The sequence below is a fragment of the Elephas maximus genome, chromosome 12 (genome assembly GCF_024166365.1).
Source record: "Elephas maximus indicus isolate mEleMax1 chromosome 12, mEleMax1 primary haplotype, whole genome shotgun sequence".
Classification (NCBI taxonomy): Eukaryota; Metazoa; Chordata; class Mammalia; order Proboscidea; family Elephantidae; genus Elephas; species Elephas maximus.
The window spans coordinates 69,460,103-69,475,686 of record NC_064830.1 but is presented as its reverse complement, the minus strand read 5'-3'; the positions used below and the strand labels follow the sequence as shown (position 1 = coordinate 69,475,686).

General features: G+C 49.4%; 1 protein-coding gene across 1 annotated transcript in view; it reads left to right on the top strand.

The window, feature by feature from the left end:
• LOC126087495 (uncharacterized) overlaps positions 1 to 15,584 on the top strand; it is a 153,667-nt gene that overhangs the window by 84,158 nt on the left and 53,925 nt on the right. Inside the window, exons 38-43 of the mRNA XM_049905028.1 lie at positions 883 to 1,100; positions 4,867 to 5,060; positions 9,159 to 9,467; positions 10,406 to 10,620; positions 10,698 to 10,859; positions 12,706 to 12,783. Of these exons, the coding sequence (XP_049760985.1) occupies positions 883 to 1,100; positions 4,867 to 5,060; positions 9,159 to 9,467; positions 10,406 to 10,620; positions 10,698 to 10,859; positions 12,706 to 12,783 (1,176 nt within the window). The remainder of the gene's footprint in view (positions 1 to 882; positions 1,101 to 4,866; positions 5,061 to 9,158; positions 9,468 to 10,405; positions 10,621 to 10,697; positions 10,860 to 12,705; positions 12,784 to 15,584) is intronic.

Genomic DNA, 15,584 nt, shown 5'->3' with positions numbered 1-15,584 from the left:
ATTCTAACTCAAAAAGAAAGACCAGATTTGCTAACCTGACAGAGACTGGAGAAACCCTGAGAGTATGGTCCCCGGACACCCCTTCAGCTCAGTAATGAGGTCACTCCTGAGGTTCATCCTTCAGCCAAAGATTGAACAGGTTCATGTAACAAAAGGGGTACACCAGCCTTGGGGCAGGAACTGGAAGGCAGGAGGGGACAGGAAAGCTGGTAATAGGGAACCCGGGGAGAGTGATGACATGTCGTGGAGTTGTTAACCAGTGTCATAGAACAATGTGTGTACTGCTTGATGAGAAACTAGTTTGTTCTGTAAACCTTCATCTAAAGTACAGTAAAAAATAAGAAAATTAAAAATATATTGTATGTCCAAAATCATAAAATAAAAAGGCAAATGAAAAACCTAAATAAATAAAAGCAATATTTATTTTCTTCTTTAAAAAAAAAAAAAGGACAACTATTGTATGGCCCCACTTAGATGAAGAGAATAGGCAAATGCATAGAGACCAGGGCTGGGAGTGGGGCAAGTGGTTAACAGGTTCAGCTGCTAACAGAAAGTTTGAGGTTCGAGTCTACCCAGAGTCGCCTCCTGAGTCTTTGTCACACCTTCGCATGGTGCCTTGGCCAGGAGCTGGGGTCTGGGGAGGTAGTCGTCTCCTTTTTTCCCTCCCTTTTGTGCCTTTTCCCAAGTGTTTGCTGTCCACATGCTGTGTGGGAGTGCTTGGACCTGGAGTGGCTCAGGAAGGCTTCCTGGAGGAGGGGGCCCAAGATCTCTGAGGGGAGAGGAGGTGTTTCTGAATAATGCCCTCCCTGCTGCACCCCCAACCTCCCACAGGCCCTTCCTGTCACTCCCTCAGCCACTGACCCCTGTCCTACCCTGCTGCAGGTGCAGGTGGCTGCCTGGCGCTCTAAAGAGCGCAGCCTCAACAGCTCCCTGTCCGTGCACATAGCCGGCCGGAAGCTGCTGCTGCTGGAGGCCGTCACCAGCCTGGACATGCAGAGAGGCAGGCTGGGCTGGGCTGGGAGCATCCTCCTCCACCAGGCCATCCTCCGGGCTCCCAGGGCTGTTGAGCTGCAGCTTTCGGGCCAGATGGCCCCAACAAGGTAATGGTCCCCAGGGGGCCTGCAAAGGGGGAGATGGGGCCTCTGAGGCTAAAGGGCTGATGTCCTGGAAATGGCAGAATCACTCTTTTTTCACTCATGTCTAAATTACCCCAGTTAGAGCCATTCTTGGGTCTAAGGCATTGAGAGAACGGGAGAGAGAGGCATTCACTTCTCTGCTTTTGTCATTTATTCATTTTTTGATTATGAGAACATTCATTATAGATGACTTGGTGGATTATAATAAGGTATTACAAATAAAACAAAAATCACTAAAAAAAACAACCAAACCTGTTGTCGTCAAGCCAGTTCCGACTCATTGTAATTCTGTAGGACGGAGTAGAACTGCACCATAGCGTTTCCAAGGAGCAGCTGGTCGATTTGAACTGCTGACCTTTTGGTTAATGGCGAAATGTTTAGCTATTTTGCCGCCGGGGCTCTGTTTTCACATATATATAATATATGGATATATATAGTATGGTATGGTGGTCAAAAGGAGTCCTGGTGGTACAAATGGTTAAGTGTTCGGGTGCTAACTAAAAGGAAAAGTTAACAGTTCACCACCCAGCTGCTTTGTGGGAGAAAAACCTAACCTGCTCCCGTAAAGGTTACAGCCTACTTTTAAGAACCATCTACAGGCAGTCCCCCGGTTAAGACCATCTGACTTATGGACAGCTAGTACTTAAGGATGGACCTCCATAAAGCCTATTGTATTAAAAATTTGAGTTAAATGCAATGGTTCATAATAACGAATGCACACGTTACTTTTACTTTGCGATGCTCACGAAAACATTGTGTGGTTTGGAAGTTTTTCTTAAGTGTTTTGTGTATGTAGAAAGGTAAAATATGTACTAAGACAAACATTTCACTAACTGACGCTAAATAAAAAAAGTATGTACCTGTTCTGACTTGCCTACAATTTCGACTTAAAGACAGACTTAGGAACGGATCTTGTTCGTAATCCGGGGACTGCCTGTATGTGGGATCAGACTGACAACAGCAACTCGAAAGGACAGATAGGAAGCTTAGGGGCCAGTGAGTTTATGTTAATAGAGGAGGGACAACTCAGAAAAGGGGTGAGAATGGTTGCACAACTTGAAGAATGTGATCAATGTCATTGAATTGTACATGTAGAAACTGATGAATTGGTATATATTTTGTTGTGTATATTCTCAACAACAAAAATTATAAAAAAAAAAAAATTGTAGCCTAGAAAACCTTATGGAACAGCCCTGCTCTGTCCCATGGGATTGCTATGAGTCAGAATCGACTGGCTGGCACCCAACAACAACAATAACATGATGGTCAAGAAGAAGAGAGCTGGCGCCAGACCACCAGCGTTTAAATCCTGGCTCTGCCGCTTGCTGCTCTGTGACCTTGGCTAAGCCCCTCTGCCCTTCTGTGTCTCTGGACTGGCTTCCTAGGGTTGTCCTAAGTGTTGGCTGAGTGCTGGACTGAGCTCTGAGGCAGCGCCTGGCCAGCGTACATGTTCACTACCCACCACTGCTTACCGCTGCTAATTTGAGTACTGTGCCCTGCTGGCACAAATTACATCCCCATCAAATGTTCTCTCTTGCCTCTGCAGTCTCAGTTTTGTCCCTAGCTTTGGCGTGAATTCAAGAAGACCCGAGGCTTTGGACATGGTCTTAGATTTATCATCTATAGCTGCCTGTTCATGTCCAACTGCCTGTCCTTTTCCCCAATCTAAAAAGTATTTGAGGCAGATTATAAAAATGTATATTGTTCTAGATCAGGAGTTGGCAAACTTTTAGTAAAGGGACAGACATATGGTAAATATTTTCAGCTTTGTGGGCCATGCAGCCTCTGTCTCATCTACTCAACTGCTGTTCAACACAAAAGCAACTATGGATGATATTACCATGTTCTAATAAATCTTCATTTCCAAAAACAGATGGTTGGCAAGATTTGACCTATAGGCTGTAGTTTGTCAACTCTTGTTCTAGATTTAAAATAATACATGAGAAAATTAGGGTGAAAGGAAAAAAAAAAAAAAAATGGGAAAATGATATCAGTAAACGCAATGTCTGCCATGAGGTCCTCTACATTTTTGAAGCTGAGCAGAATATTTGACTCTGAGTTTCCTAGCAGCCATTGCAAAGAGAGAAACCATCCCAGGGCAGTATTTGTAGTGGCCATAAGGGATGCGCACACGCACACACACCTGTGTGCATGTGCACCAAGGAAAGCATGGCTCGTTTCTTTCCAGTGTTGATACTCAATAGAAGTATTTCGTATGGTGTTGTATAAAAAACCCACTGTGTAATATTAGGAACCATGTCCCTGTCCCATTTCTCCTGGAGGTTTAACAACAGGCTTCCTGGGGCTATCTCTGTCCCTCACCATAATAACATGAATTGATCATTGATTATAATCAGGAGCAAGCACTTTATAGTCACAATTTCATTTAATTCTATAAACAACCCCATGCAGTAGGTACCACTAACTGGTTATAAGAGCTTTGAATAAATTACTTACCCTCTCTGTACCTCAGTTTCCTCATGTGTGTAATACTTGTAACTAAACCCATTGCTGTTGAGTTGATTCTGACTCATAGCAACCGTATAGGATAGAGCAGAACTGCCCCATAGAGTTTCCAAGGAGAGGCTGATGGATTCGAACTGCCGACCTTTTGGTTAGCAGCCAATCTCTTAACTACTGCGCCACCGGGGCTCCCATCTGTGTAATGGGGATGATAATGTCTCACTCTCGTGGGACTTTTGTGAGCAGTCAGATAGTACGTGTAAAGTGCACATGTTTTAGTTAGCTGTTGCTGTGTCACCAAGCACAGTGGATTAAAATAACAACCATTTTTTTTGCTCATGATTCTGTCAGTCATATGTGGACAGGGCTCAGCTGGGTGGTTCTGCTCTGTATAGCGTCAGCTGAGGTCATTCTCTGGGTCTCCTGGTCAACTTCAGCCTTCAGCAGAGTCAGCTCTCAGCCAGACACATGCATGGTCTAGGGACTGGGGTGGGCTGGAAGGCGCCAGCAGACTTCTCTCACATATCTAGCACCTCAGTGTCCCTCCATATGGTCTCTCTCTTGCTCCAAGTGGCTGGCTTGGGCCTCCTCACAGCAGGGTGGTCTCAGGTTAGTCAGACGTCTTACGTGGTGGCTGAGTTCCAAGAGGGAGCATTCAGTGTGAAGGTGAAAGCTGCTTTCACACATGTAATACCCAGGCTTGGAAGTTACACAGCCTACCACATTCTGTTGATTAAAAAAAAAAAAAAAAAAAACAGGCCAAGAGGTTAGCCCATATTCAGAGGGAGGAGAAATAGACCCCCTTTCTTAATGGGAGAGTGGCAGAGTCACCTTGCAAAAGAGTGTGTGGGTTGGGAGCTATTGTTCTGGCCATCTTTGGAAACACAATCACACCTGGTAAAGTGTTAGCACCTATCAGCATCAGTATCATTATTAATATCAGCTCAATATCAGTGTTTTATTCCCCACTTTAAAAAGGAAGAAACTGAAGCCCAGAGAAGATATGTCCTCGTCCAAGTCTACACAGTAGCACTTTTGGGATATGAACTCAGCTTGGCTAACCGTAAAGTCCATCATCTTAACTTCCTTACTAAACTGCCTCCCATGGACTGAGGGTCCACTAAAATCAACCCTGTGATGGGCCTGGATGGTGGGGTCTAGGAACCACCTTTTCTGGCCTGGCCTACTTACTTGAAGGGGAGAAATGTTAGGTATCTAGAGGGATGGATGCCTCCCTTTATCATCCCCTTATATCTTTCCATTCTAGGATTTGGTTGTTTTCCAAGGCACTGCTGGATCGGAACAAAGCACAGCTTCTCTTGAAGGTAGCTGAGGAGTGGAGGGGAGGCTGGGTCCTGACCCTGCAGAGCCAAGCCCAACACACAGTGGCTGACTGGGCAGCGGTGCCCCGCCTCCTGACCCTCGTGGGCATGCTGAAGCAGAAGGAGATGCTCAGAGAGGGTGAGGGCCTAGGGGATGCATGGGGACAGGGGCAGTGGAGGTCTTGGGCAAGCACTTTATATTTAACCACAGGGTTAAAGACCAAGTTCAAGTCCATTGGTACCCTATCCCAGGATCTCACACACTGGTGATACCCCTTCATGAGAAATTAATATCCACTTTTCCTTTATGTCAATATGGACACATGAGTTCCTATTTAAGTCAGTGTAATTTAATCTGTTATAATGGGTTTTTTTTTCTGGGTATCAGTACTTACTTTGATGCTCAGCTTTCCCACACTTGGCCATTGGAAGTCCCTCCAGGTTGGCTCCTGTGTCCTTTCCCCCATCTATCTTGCCACAAAAAATTTCAAACATACTGCAAAGTTAAAAAAATTACATAGTCAACAACCCTATACCCACCATCTAAATTATAAAATCACTAATATTTTGCAGTATTTGCTTTATCACCTATCTATCCATCCATTGGAAACCCTAGTGGTGTAGTGGTTAAGTGCTACGGCTGCTAACCAGAAGGTCAGCAGTTCGAATCCACCAGGCACTCCTTGGGAGCTCTATGAGGCACTTTTGCTCTGTCCTTTAGGGTCACTATGAGTCAGAATTGACTTGACAGCAGCAGGTTTTTGGTTTTTATCCATCTATCTGTCCAGTCATCCATCCATTTTATTTTTTGGTACTTTTCAGAGTGAGTTGCAGACCTTAGAACACCTTACCCCTAAACAGTTTAGCACACATACCACAGACTGTTGTTGTGTGCCATCAAGTGGATTCTGACTGATAGCAATCCCATGTGACAAAGTAAAACTGCCCCTTAAGATTTTCTTGGTTGTAATCTTTACAGGAGCAGATTGCCAGGGCTTTCTCCCACGGAGTGGCTGGATGGGTTTGAACCGTCAACCTGTTTGTTAGCAATCAAGTGCTTAACCTGTTACACCACCAGGTTTCCATATGGCATTAACCAGAGTTCAGTATTTGCTTACGGTCCTCCCTCCCGCCCTTCCTTCCCGCGATATAAAATTTACATACAGTGAAATGTAAAAATATTAAGTGTATATTCACTGGGTTTTGACAAATGCATTCACCCGTGCAACCCAAACCCCTAACTAGATACAGAGCATGACCATCACCCCAGAAAGTTCCCTTGAGCCCCTTCCCAGTCAGTCCCCGCCCTCACCCCCGAGGCAACCACCCTTCCAGCTTTTTTCCAGCATAGGCTGGTTTGGCCTGTTCTAAAACTTCATATAAATGCGATCATACAGTGCATAGTCTTTGTTTTAAGACTTCTTTTTCTGAGATTCATCCATGTCATTCCATATGTCAGCAGTCATTTCTTTGTATTGCCGAGTAGTATTCCGTTGTGTAAATATGCTGTAGTTTGTTATCCATTTTCCTGTTGATGGACACCTGGGATGTTTCCATTCAGGGCTAGTAGGGATAAAGCTGCTGCAAAAATTCTAATATAAGCCTTTTTGGATGTAGGCTTTTCATTTTTCTTAGGTAAATAGCTAGAAGTACAATTTCTAGGTCATAGGGTAAGTGTAAAATGTTTCTGGTGGTACAAACAGGTTGTGCTCACCTGCTAACTTAGAGGTTAGCAGTCCAAACCCACTCAGCACTTCACGAAAGAAAGGCCTGGCAGTCTGCTTGGGTTTTTTTTTTCCAGGGTAAGTGCATGTTTAGTTTTCTAGGAAACTGCCAGAACTTATCCCAAAGAGGAAATATTTTGCACTGTTGCTTCTTTGTGGAGTTCTGGCTGCTCCCCATCCTTGTCAACACTTGGTATTGTCAGGGTTTTTAAAATAACAGTAATCTTATATAATGGTATCTCATTGTGGTTTGAATTTGCATTTCTCTGGTGACTAACGATATTGTTGAACACTTTTTACGTACTATTAGCTGTTCGTATATCTTCCTTTGTCTAGTGTCACATCTGTTTTATTTGCATGTTTATTATTGGGCTTTTTTTTTTTTTTTTTTAATTGTGGTAAAATACATGTAACAGAAAATTTACCGTTACAGACACTTGGTATATGCGTAAGGCTGTGTAACCACCACCGTCTCTTTCCGAAACGTTCTCATCATCCCGAAAGGAAACCCTGTACCCATTAAGCAGTTATTCCCCATCTCCTCCCTCCCCCCTTTCTAGGGACCACTAATCTATTTTCTGCCTCTATGAATTTGCCTGCTGAATATTTTATATAAATGGAATCATACAATATGTGGCCTTTCATGTCTGATTTCTTTCATTTTGGATATGTATGCAAGATTCATCCATGCCGTAGCATGTATCAGGACTTCCTCTCTTTTTATGGCTGAATAATATTCTGCTGTAGGGATAGACAACACGTTTATCCCTTTATCATTCGATGGACATTGGGGTTGTTTCTACCCTTTGGCTGTTGTGAATAGTGCTGCTATGAACAGCCATGTACAGGCTTTTGTTTGGACACCTGTTTTCAGTTCTTTTGGGCATATGTCCAGGAGTGGGATTGCTGGGTCATATGGTAATTCTATGCTTAATTTACTGAGGAACTGCCAGGCTGCTTTCCACAGTGGCTGTACCAGTTCACAATCCCAGCGACAATGGAGAAGGGTTCTGATGTTTTCACATCCTTGCCAACCCTTATTTTTTGTTCTTTTTTTGTGAAAACCATCTTAGTGGGTGTGAAGTGGTATCTCATTGTGGTTTTGATTTGCATTTCCGTAAGGAGCCATGGTGGCCTAACGGTTAAGCGCTCCACTGCTAACCAAAAGGTTCCTGGTGCAAACCCATAAGCAGCTCGCTCAGTGGGAGAAAAAACGAAGATTTGCTTCTATAAAGATTATAGCCTAGGAAACCCTATGGGGCAGTCCTGCTCTGTCACATGGTATCACTGTGAGTCAGAATAGACTCAAAGGCACTTAACAACAATGATATTAACAACTAATTAACAATGACACTTAACAACTAATGCCATTGAGCGTCTTTTCATGTGCTCATTGTCCATTTGCATATCTTCTTTGGAAAAATGTCTATTCAAGTCCCTTTTCTGTTTTTCAGTTGGGTCGTTTGTTTTTCTGTTGTTAAGTGATAAATTTCTTTTATCTATTCTGGATACTAGACCCTTATCAGACACATGATTGGCAAATACTTTCTCTGGTTCTGTAGGCAATCTTTAAACTGTCTTGAAAATGTTCTTTGATGCATAAAAGTTTTTTATTTTGATGAAGTCTAATTCATTTTTTAATTTTGTTGCTTGTGCTTTTGGCCTCGTATCTGAAAAGCCGTTGCTGCCCAGTCCAAGGCCATGAAGATGTGTTCCTCCTAAGAATTTTATGGTTTTAACTCTTATATTTATGTCACGGATCCATCCTGAGTTAATTTTTGTTCTGTCACAAGTGGGATATGGTCCTCTTGAGCAGGAATTGTGCCTTTGTGTTAGTGTTGCTGTTGTATGCCACCGAGTTGATTCAGACTCCTAGTGGCCCTATAGGACAGACTAAAACGACCCCGTGGGGTTTCCTAGGCTGTAATCCTTAGGGGAAGGAGCCCTGGTGGCACAGGAGGTCGCTGAGAGTTTGGTAGTTCGAACCCACCAGCTGCTCCACAGGAGAAGAAGTGGCAGTCTGCTTCCATAGAGATTCTAGCCTTGGAAACCCTGCGGGCCGTTCTGCTCTGTCCTGTAGGATCACTGTGAGTCGGAATGGACTCAATGGTAATGGCAACAGAATCTTTACAGGAGTAGATCACCAGACCAGGTCTTCTCTCCTACAGAACCTCTGAGTGGATTTGAACCGCCGACCTTTTGGTTAGCAAGCAAGCACTTAACCGTTGCACCACCAGGGCTCCTTACTTGTATTAATGGGCGTCCTGTATCAGGCTTGATGCTGTTTGCCAACTCCCTGTCAGGTTGTGAATTAGCTCACTTGGTCCTCAAAACTTCCTGGGAAGGAGCTGGTGTCATCGGGTCCTTTTCCCAGGCCTGCTGTCTCTGGCGTGAGTTAGAATCACATCACGACCTTGGTAATTCCTACCCCATGGTTCTTTCCCCTGTTCCCCAAAGCAGCCCAGTCTCTGATTCTGGGCCACTCTGTGTGGCTTCTTTCCCATCTTCTACAGGCAGCATCAAGGTCACTGCCGACTCAGCTGTGCTGGGCTTCCTGCTGCGGGACAAGCATGAGAAGACAAGGAACAGCACCAGCGTGCGCAGCATGACCTTCGTCCTCACCCAAAACAGCAGCCAGGCCTTGCCGGGGAAGCTCTGGCTGAGGGGCCAGCTGCAGGCCCAGCAGGGGAGTTTTCTGGGCCAGGCTGCCTTCCATGCTGATGCAGCCAGCCTGGCTCTGGGTGGGGCCTGCACCTGGGTCCCTGGGCAAGGCCACCTCACGGGTAGCCTGAATCACAACATCAGCACCTTGAGTGTTGCAGGTAGGAGGGGTGGACAGGGCCACAAAGACAGGCCCTGGAACCAAGGGAGGGGGGAGACAAACCCATTGTCCTTGAGTCGATACCGACTCATAGAGGCCCTACAGGACAGAGTAGAACTGCCCCCTAGTGTTTCCAAGGCTGTAAATCTTTACAGAAGCAGGCTACTGTATCTTTCTCCAACGGGGAGGCAGGTGGGCTAGAACTGCTGGCCCAAATCCCTGCTCCCAGCTCCGTCTCTGTTTCCTCCTCCTCCCAGCTTCTCCCAGCAGCTTTGGAGAGGCCTGAGCCTTAGTTTACATCTTCCACCTTCTTTCTCGTATTGTTATTCAGCCACAACAAATGGGTACAGGGGGACCATCATTACGATACGGCGTGGACCATCATTACAATACGGCGTACTTCCAAACCCGACAGCAAACAGCTCCTGCCCCAAGCCTAACCCAGGGCTCCGTCCCTCCCAATTCAGCTTCTGCCATGGGAAAAAGCTCAAATGTCCCCCGCCCTGGTACCTTGGGGACATTCTGCGAGGCCTGGAGGGACCCCAAGTTGCAATGAGAACATGCTCTCTCTCTCTGACTCCCCTTAGGCTTCCTGAGAACAGGCCCCCATCCTCGGGGCCTGCAGAATCTGGAGGGGATGCAGGACTTACCACCTGTTAAGTATGGTGACAGTGCCATTAGGCTGGAACAGATGAAACTGCCATTTTTGTGCATCAGAAATGGTTGAATACTGGCAGTTTCATATGGTTTGATCTGCTGTATTTGGGGGCAGTGGGGCCTGGGAGCGTGGTCTGCCTCGGGGCTCAGGGAGCCCTGCAGAGAGAAGGAAGGCTGAAAAGGGGCCCACGTTCTGGCCCTGCCCTGTCCCCGATTGGGTAGACTGGGCTTGGGCCTCTCAGTGGCCCCTCGCCCTCCCTACGCTGGGCCTCTTATCCACAGGTGTCCCTGAAGAGACAGAGCTGGTCTTGTTACTCATGCGTGTGGCCTCCAACCACTCTGTGCACATGGGGCTGTGGAGTGGCCGGCGTCAGCCAGACACCTCCCTGGGCCTGGCAGTCGCATCCCCCGGCTCCACAGACAGCCTTAGCCACACCATGCCAGGCCTGCAGCACCAGGGCATCCGCTTCTCCATGGATGGCAGTGGATACTTCCAGGTGGGTGAGGGGTGCTGGGCCCGGGCACCCTCAGTGGGCAGCGGGCTCGAGAGACACAGAGCTTTGCTTCTGTCCAGAGCACAGAACAAGGACTGGTGGCTGGGCTGACAATGAGCTTGGATGGGAAGCAGCTTCAAGTGGACCTGAAGCAGAGGAGAGAGGGTGGCCATGAGGGGCTGGCCCTGGGGCTGCAGCACAGCTTCTCTACACTGCTGGGCGCCCTGCCCTCCCGGCTGCAGGTGAGTCGGCCTGAGACTCCCTGCCCAGCTGCGCCCGCTGCTCTTTTTGCTGGGTGGTCTGGCCCAAACAGGGGCCACCAGAGCCCTCCTTCCGGCCTTGGCTCCTTTAGTCACCATCTACTCCCTCCTGCCTGCCCCCAACCTCCCACCTACCCCCCCACCTACTCTCTAAGCTCCCACTTAGCTCTTCCCATCCCCCACCCCTTTCACCCTCCTGTCCCCAACCTCCCACCTGCCCTTCAACCTCTCACCTGTCCCCCAACCTCCCATCTGCCCCCCAACCTCCCACATGCTCCCAGCCTCCTACCTGCTCCCCAACCTCCCACATGCCCCCAACCTCCCACCTCTCCCCCAGCCTCCCACCTGCCCCCCAACTTCCCACTTGCCTCCAACCTCCCACCGGCCCCCCAACCTCCCACCAGCCCCGCAACCTCCCACCTGCCTCCCAACCTCCTACTTGTGCCCCAACCTCACACCTACCCCCTCCTACCCACTTACCCTCCAATCCCCCATCTACGCCCTCCCACCCACCTATCCCCTCACACCCACCTATCCTCTCCTACCCACTTACCCTCCAACCTCCCACTTAGCCCCCTCCCACCCACCTGTCCCCCAACCTCCTACCTACCGCCTTCCACCCACCTACCCTTCTCCTCCACCCTCCCATCTCCCCTGCCATCTTCCCCTCTAACTTCCCATCTGCCCACCACCATCCCTCCTTTTTTCTCCCCTTCCTTTCTTTCACCTATCCCCCTTTCCTTCCATCCCATCCCCCTGTCCTCCCGTCTACCTTCTCATCTGTCCTTAAAACCCCCACCCCTCCCCCACCTCCCTTCTCCTGAAAGAGTGATTTGGTACAGCCAATTGGGAGGGCACCTGGCCCCATGTAACAAAATCACAACCGCTGAAACCTTCACCCACCATCTTCACATCTGGGCACCCCCTAGAGAAACACATGTCCCCCTAGACAAGGGTACACGCAGGCAGACGTCTGTGGCAGATTGAAAACCAGGAAGCCTCCCTGTGCCCATGGCAGGGATGGCTCAGCCCTCCAAAGTGTGCAGAAGGCAGGAAGGGTGACAAGGGCACGCAGCCCAAGGCTAGGTGGTGAGGTTTGAACCCATCCCTCACTGATGAGGCCTTGGACAAGAGACTTGATACTCTGTGCCTCAGCTTCCTCATCTGCAAAATGGGACTGTTATCAATTCCTGACTCCTAACAGTTACTGAGGAAACCCTGGTGGTGTGGTGGTTAAAAAGGCTGGCAGTTCGAATCTGCCAGGCTCTCCTTGGAAACCCTTTGGGGCAGTTCTGCTCTGTCCTATAGGGTCGCTGTGAGTTGGAATCAACTCGATGGCAATAGGTGGTGAAAGTTACTGAGGAGCCCTGGTGGCACAGTGGTTAAGCACTCAGCTGCTAACCAAAATGTCAGTAGTTCAAATCCACCAGCCACTCCTTGAAACCTTATGGGGCAGCTCTACTTTGTCCTGTAGGGTCACTATGAGTTGGAATTGACTAGACGGCAACGTGTTCATTTTTTAATGGTTACTGGCAACATCTGAGGAGAAACTACTTAAAGCAGCGCCTGGCACACAGAAGCTGTGTGAGCGTGTGCTCCTTACCTCCATTTATGGCAACACTGCAGCTTAACACTCAGGGCCCTGTATAAACCTCTCTTGAAGAATTATTTTCCCAGGGGGGAACTCCACAAAGGGAAATGGGTAGAGCTGGCTCTTGGCACTAATGGTAGCTCACTTGAGATCCAGGTCGGGGGAAGAGGCCTCTCCATTCCTGTATCCCTGGCCGCCTATTAACTTGTCCCCTGCCCACCCACCTGGTTTCCACAGGTCAACTGCAGTGGAGATGTCTCACCCACCCGGCTGTCCGGAGTCTGCCAGGGTGATGTCACCAGGAGGCCTCTTGAGGTACAGGGGTCCCAGTCCCAAGCAGGGTGGTGCTGGTGTGTCATGGTCCTCCTCTAGGGAGGCTGGCACAGCCTGAGCACAGGGGGCTGCCTACAGTGTGACCTATCCCCCGAGTCACAGCTGGGCTGCTCCGTGCCCTCTGTGTCCCCAGCAACATGTACCTGTTCTCCTAGCTGCAAGGGGGGCCTGGTCCATGGCTGGCACGGCTCCACTTGACTATTGGTAGACAGCCCCTCCTGTGAGACCCTGACCTGGGCGATTGGGTGGCAGGTGGGTAGGCCGGGTGTCCTGAGGCAGGCAGACGGCATGACTCGGAGCCAGGACACACCAGTGGGGCTGGAGCATCGCCTGGCTCAGGTGGTGCCAAGCTCGCAGGAGCCCAGACTCAAGCGGGAGGTGGGGCCTCTCACTCTCGGGGGAAAGCACGGTGAAGAGGCCTTAGTGTAGGGCTGCAACTGCAGCGAGGCCTGACTCCCAGCACTCCTGCCTGGCCCTCTGGCTCCTGGACCCTGGGCTGGGGGTGAACTGGACCTGAGGACACTGTGGGTGCACCTGCAGAGCTTCTCGGTGCCACCCTAAGGGCAGCTGAGCAGGCAGCTGGGGGCAGGCCTGGCCTGGCTGCACGTTGTGTCCCCTGAAGGAGCTGGGTGTTAGGGTCTAGGGAAACATGTGCTTGGAGTGCTGAGCAGGTGCTATAGGGTGTCCGGCACGGGACGCTGCTGAGGGCTGGGAGTCCGGAGGTCCTGGGAGCTGATAGTTCGGGCCCACTGCCTGGCTGTCCAGGTAGCTGGAGCTCGGCCTGGCCAGGGAGGCCCTTTTGTGCCAGCTCGGGCTCTGTGTCAGCAGGAAAGACACATAGCCTCTGCTTCCAGCTTGGGCAGTGGTGGCGGCTGCACCTACACAGGGAGCCCCAGGGGCAGGAAAATCAGGTGGCTTCATGCCCAGCCTGCCACTCACTGCTATTTGACTTTTGGCAGGACCCTTAACCTCCCTGAGCTTCAACCGTCATATCTGTAAATTGCAGATGACAACACCTACCCCATGGGGTGGTGCTGAGTGAAACATGAGCCAACACATGTCTAGTGGCCTCTCTCTTTTCTTGGTTTCATTTACCAGGGAATCACTGTTCCCATTTTACAGATGTGGAAACTGAGGCTTAGAGAGATTATGTCACTTTCCCAAGGTCATACCGTGGCATGAATGGTGCAAGGGTTTGCTAAGAGAGCATAGGATCAGAATTGTTGCTGTTAGCTGCCTTTGGGTTGGTCCCTGACTCGTGGTGATCCATGCCCAACAGAACAAAAAGACGCCCAGTCCTGTACCGTCCCCGACCAGTCATGGATCAGACAGTGTTCCTTTGTGATCCACAGGGTTTTCAGACATACAGTTTTTAGAGTGGCGTGTTGTTGTTAGTTGCTGTTGAGTTGCTCATGGCGACCCCGTGTGTGCAGAGTAGAACTGCTCCATAGGGTTTTCAAGGCTGTGACATTTCAGAGGCAGATTGCCAGGCCTTACTTCTGAGGAACATCTGGGTGGGTTTGAACTACCAACCTTCCGGTTCGTAGTCCAGCACTTAACCATTTGCACCACCAGGGACTCGTTGTGATCCACAGGGTTTTCTTTCCTTTATTTTGTTGTTGAGAATATACACAGCCAAACACACAATCCATAGGGTTTTTACTGACTGATTTTTGGAAATGATGCTGAACAGGTTTCAGTGGAGCTTCCAGATTAAGACGTACTAGGATCAGGACCGGGGCAGGTGTGGTTTGAGCAGGCTGGACAGGAGGGCTAGCTCCCATCAGAAGAGATGTAAGCTACGTGTATGAGAGACACCTGGGGAGATGAAATTGCCAGAAAGACTCCCGTGCTCCGGACGGAAGAGGGTTAGGACAGGAGGGTGGATGAACTATACACCCCTCAGATATCCAGGGCCTGGAGTTCTGGGGAAGGGGCTAGAAGTCAAAGTGTGTTCTGGGCCAGGCGCTCTTCAGTCCTTGCCCAGGGGTCAGCAGCAGCCTGGCTGGAGAGCATGGTGTCTCGTCAGCCAGAGCTAGTTGTTCCTCCTGTGGCCACTATTTAGCCACTGTGGGCTGATAGCAATCGCTTGCACAGTCATGGGTGCACTGTCCCCTTATGCAGGCCAGATAGATGAGACCAGATGACAGGAAGCAACTGGTAAGTAGCTCCTGGGGTACAGACTCCCCCCCGGATGCCCTAGACCGGGCCTCCAAGTCCCAAGAACACACCAGTTGGAGGAGCACTGGGTGGCACAAATGGTTTGTGCTCAGCTACTAACCCAAATAGGTAGGTGGGTAGTTCAAACCCACCCAGTGGCACCACAGAAGAAAGGCCTGGCAATCTGTACCTGTGGAGATTACAGCCAAAAACCACATGGAGCAGTTCTACTCTGTAACAGGAGTTGTAACAGGAATGGGTTTGTCTCTCATTGGGTGTTAAGAAAGAGCAAGTCCAGACTGGGGGGCAAAGGCAGGAGGGGAGTTGAACCCCAGCCACAAGAGGGATGTTGAGGGAAGGGAGACTGTCCTACAAAAGAGAGAGAAGACTAGGGGGAGGACTCAGACATGTGCACACCAGGTGAGAACTTCACAACTGCCTCCTGGGAGGGAGAGGTGTGTTGGCCCAGGAGAGGGAAGTGTTTTGCATGAGTGTGGTCTGTTAATAAGGGGGGTGGCCATGGGAAAGGGGACCTCCCGTGACCAAGCAGAGATGGACCATGGCTTGGGAGGGGATGCTATGGGTAAAAGTGGGCTTCAGGTGGCGGCTGGGGTCATTGGCTT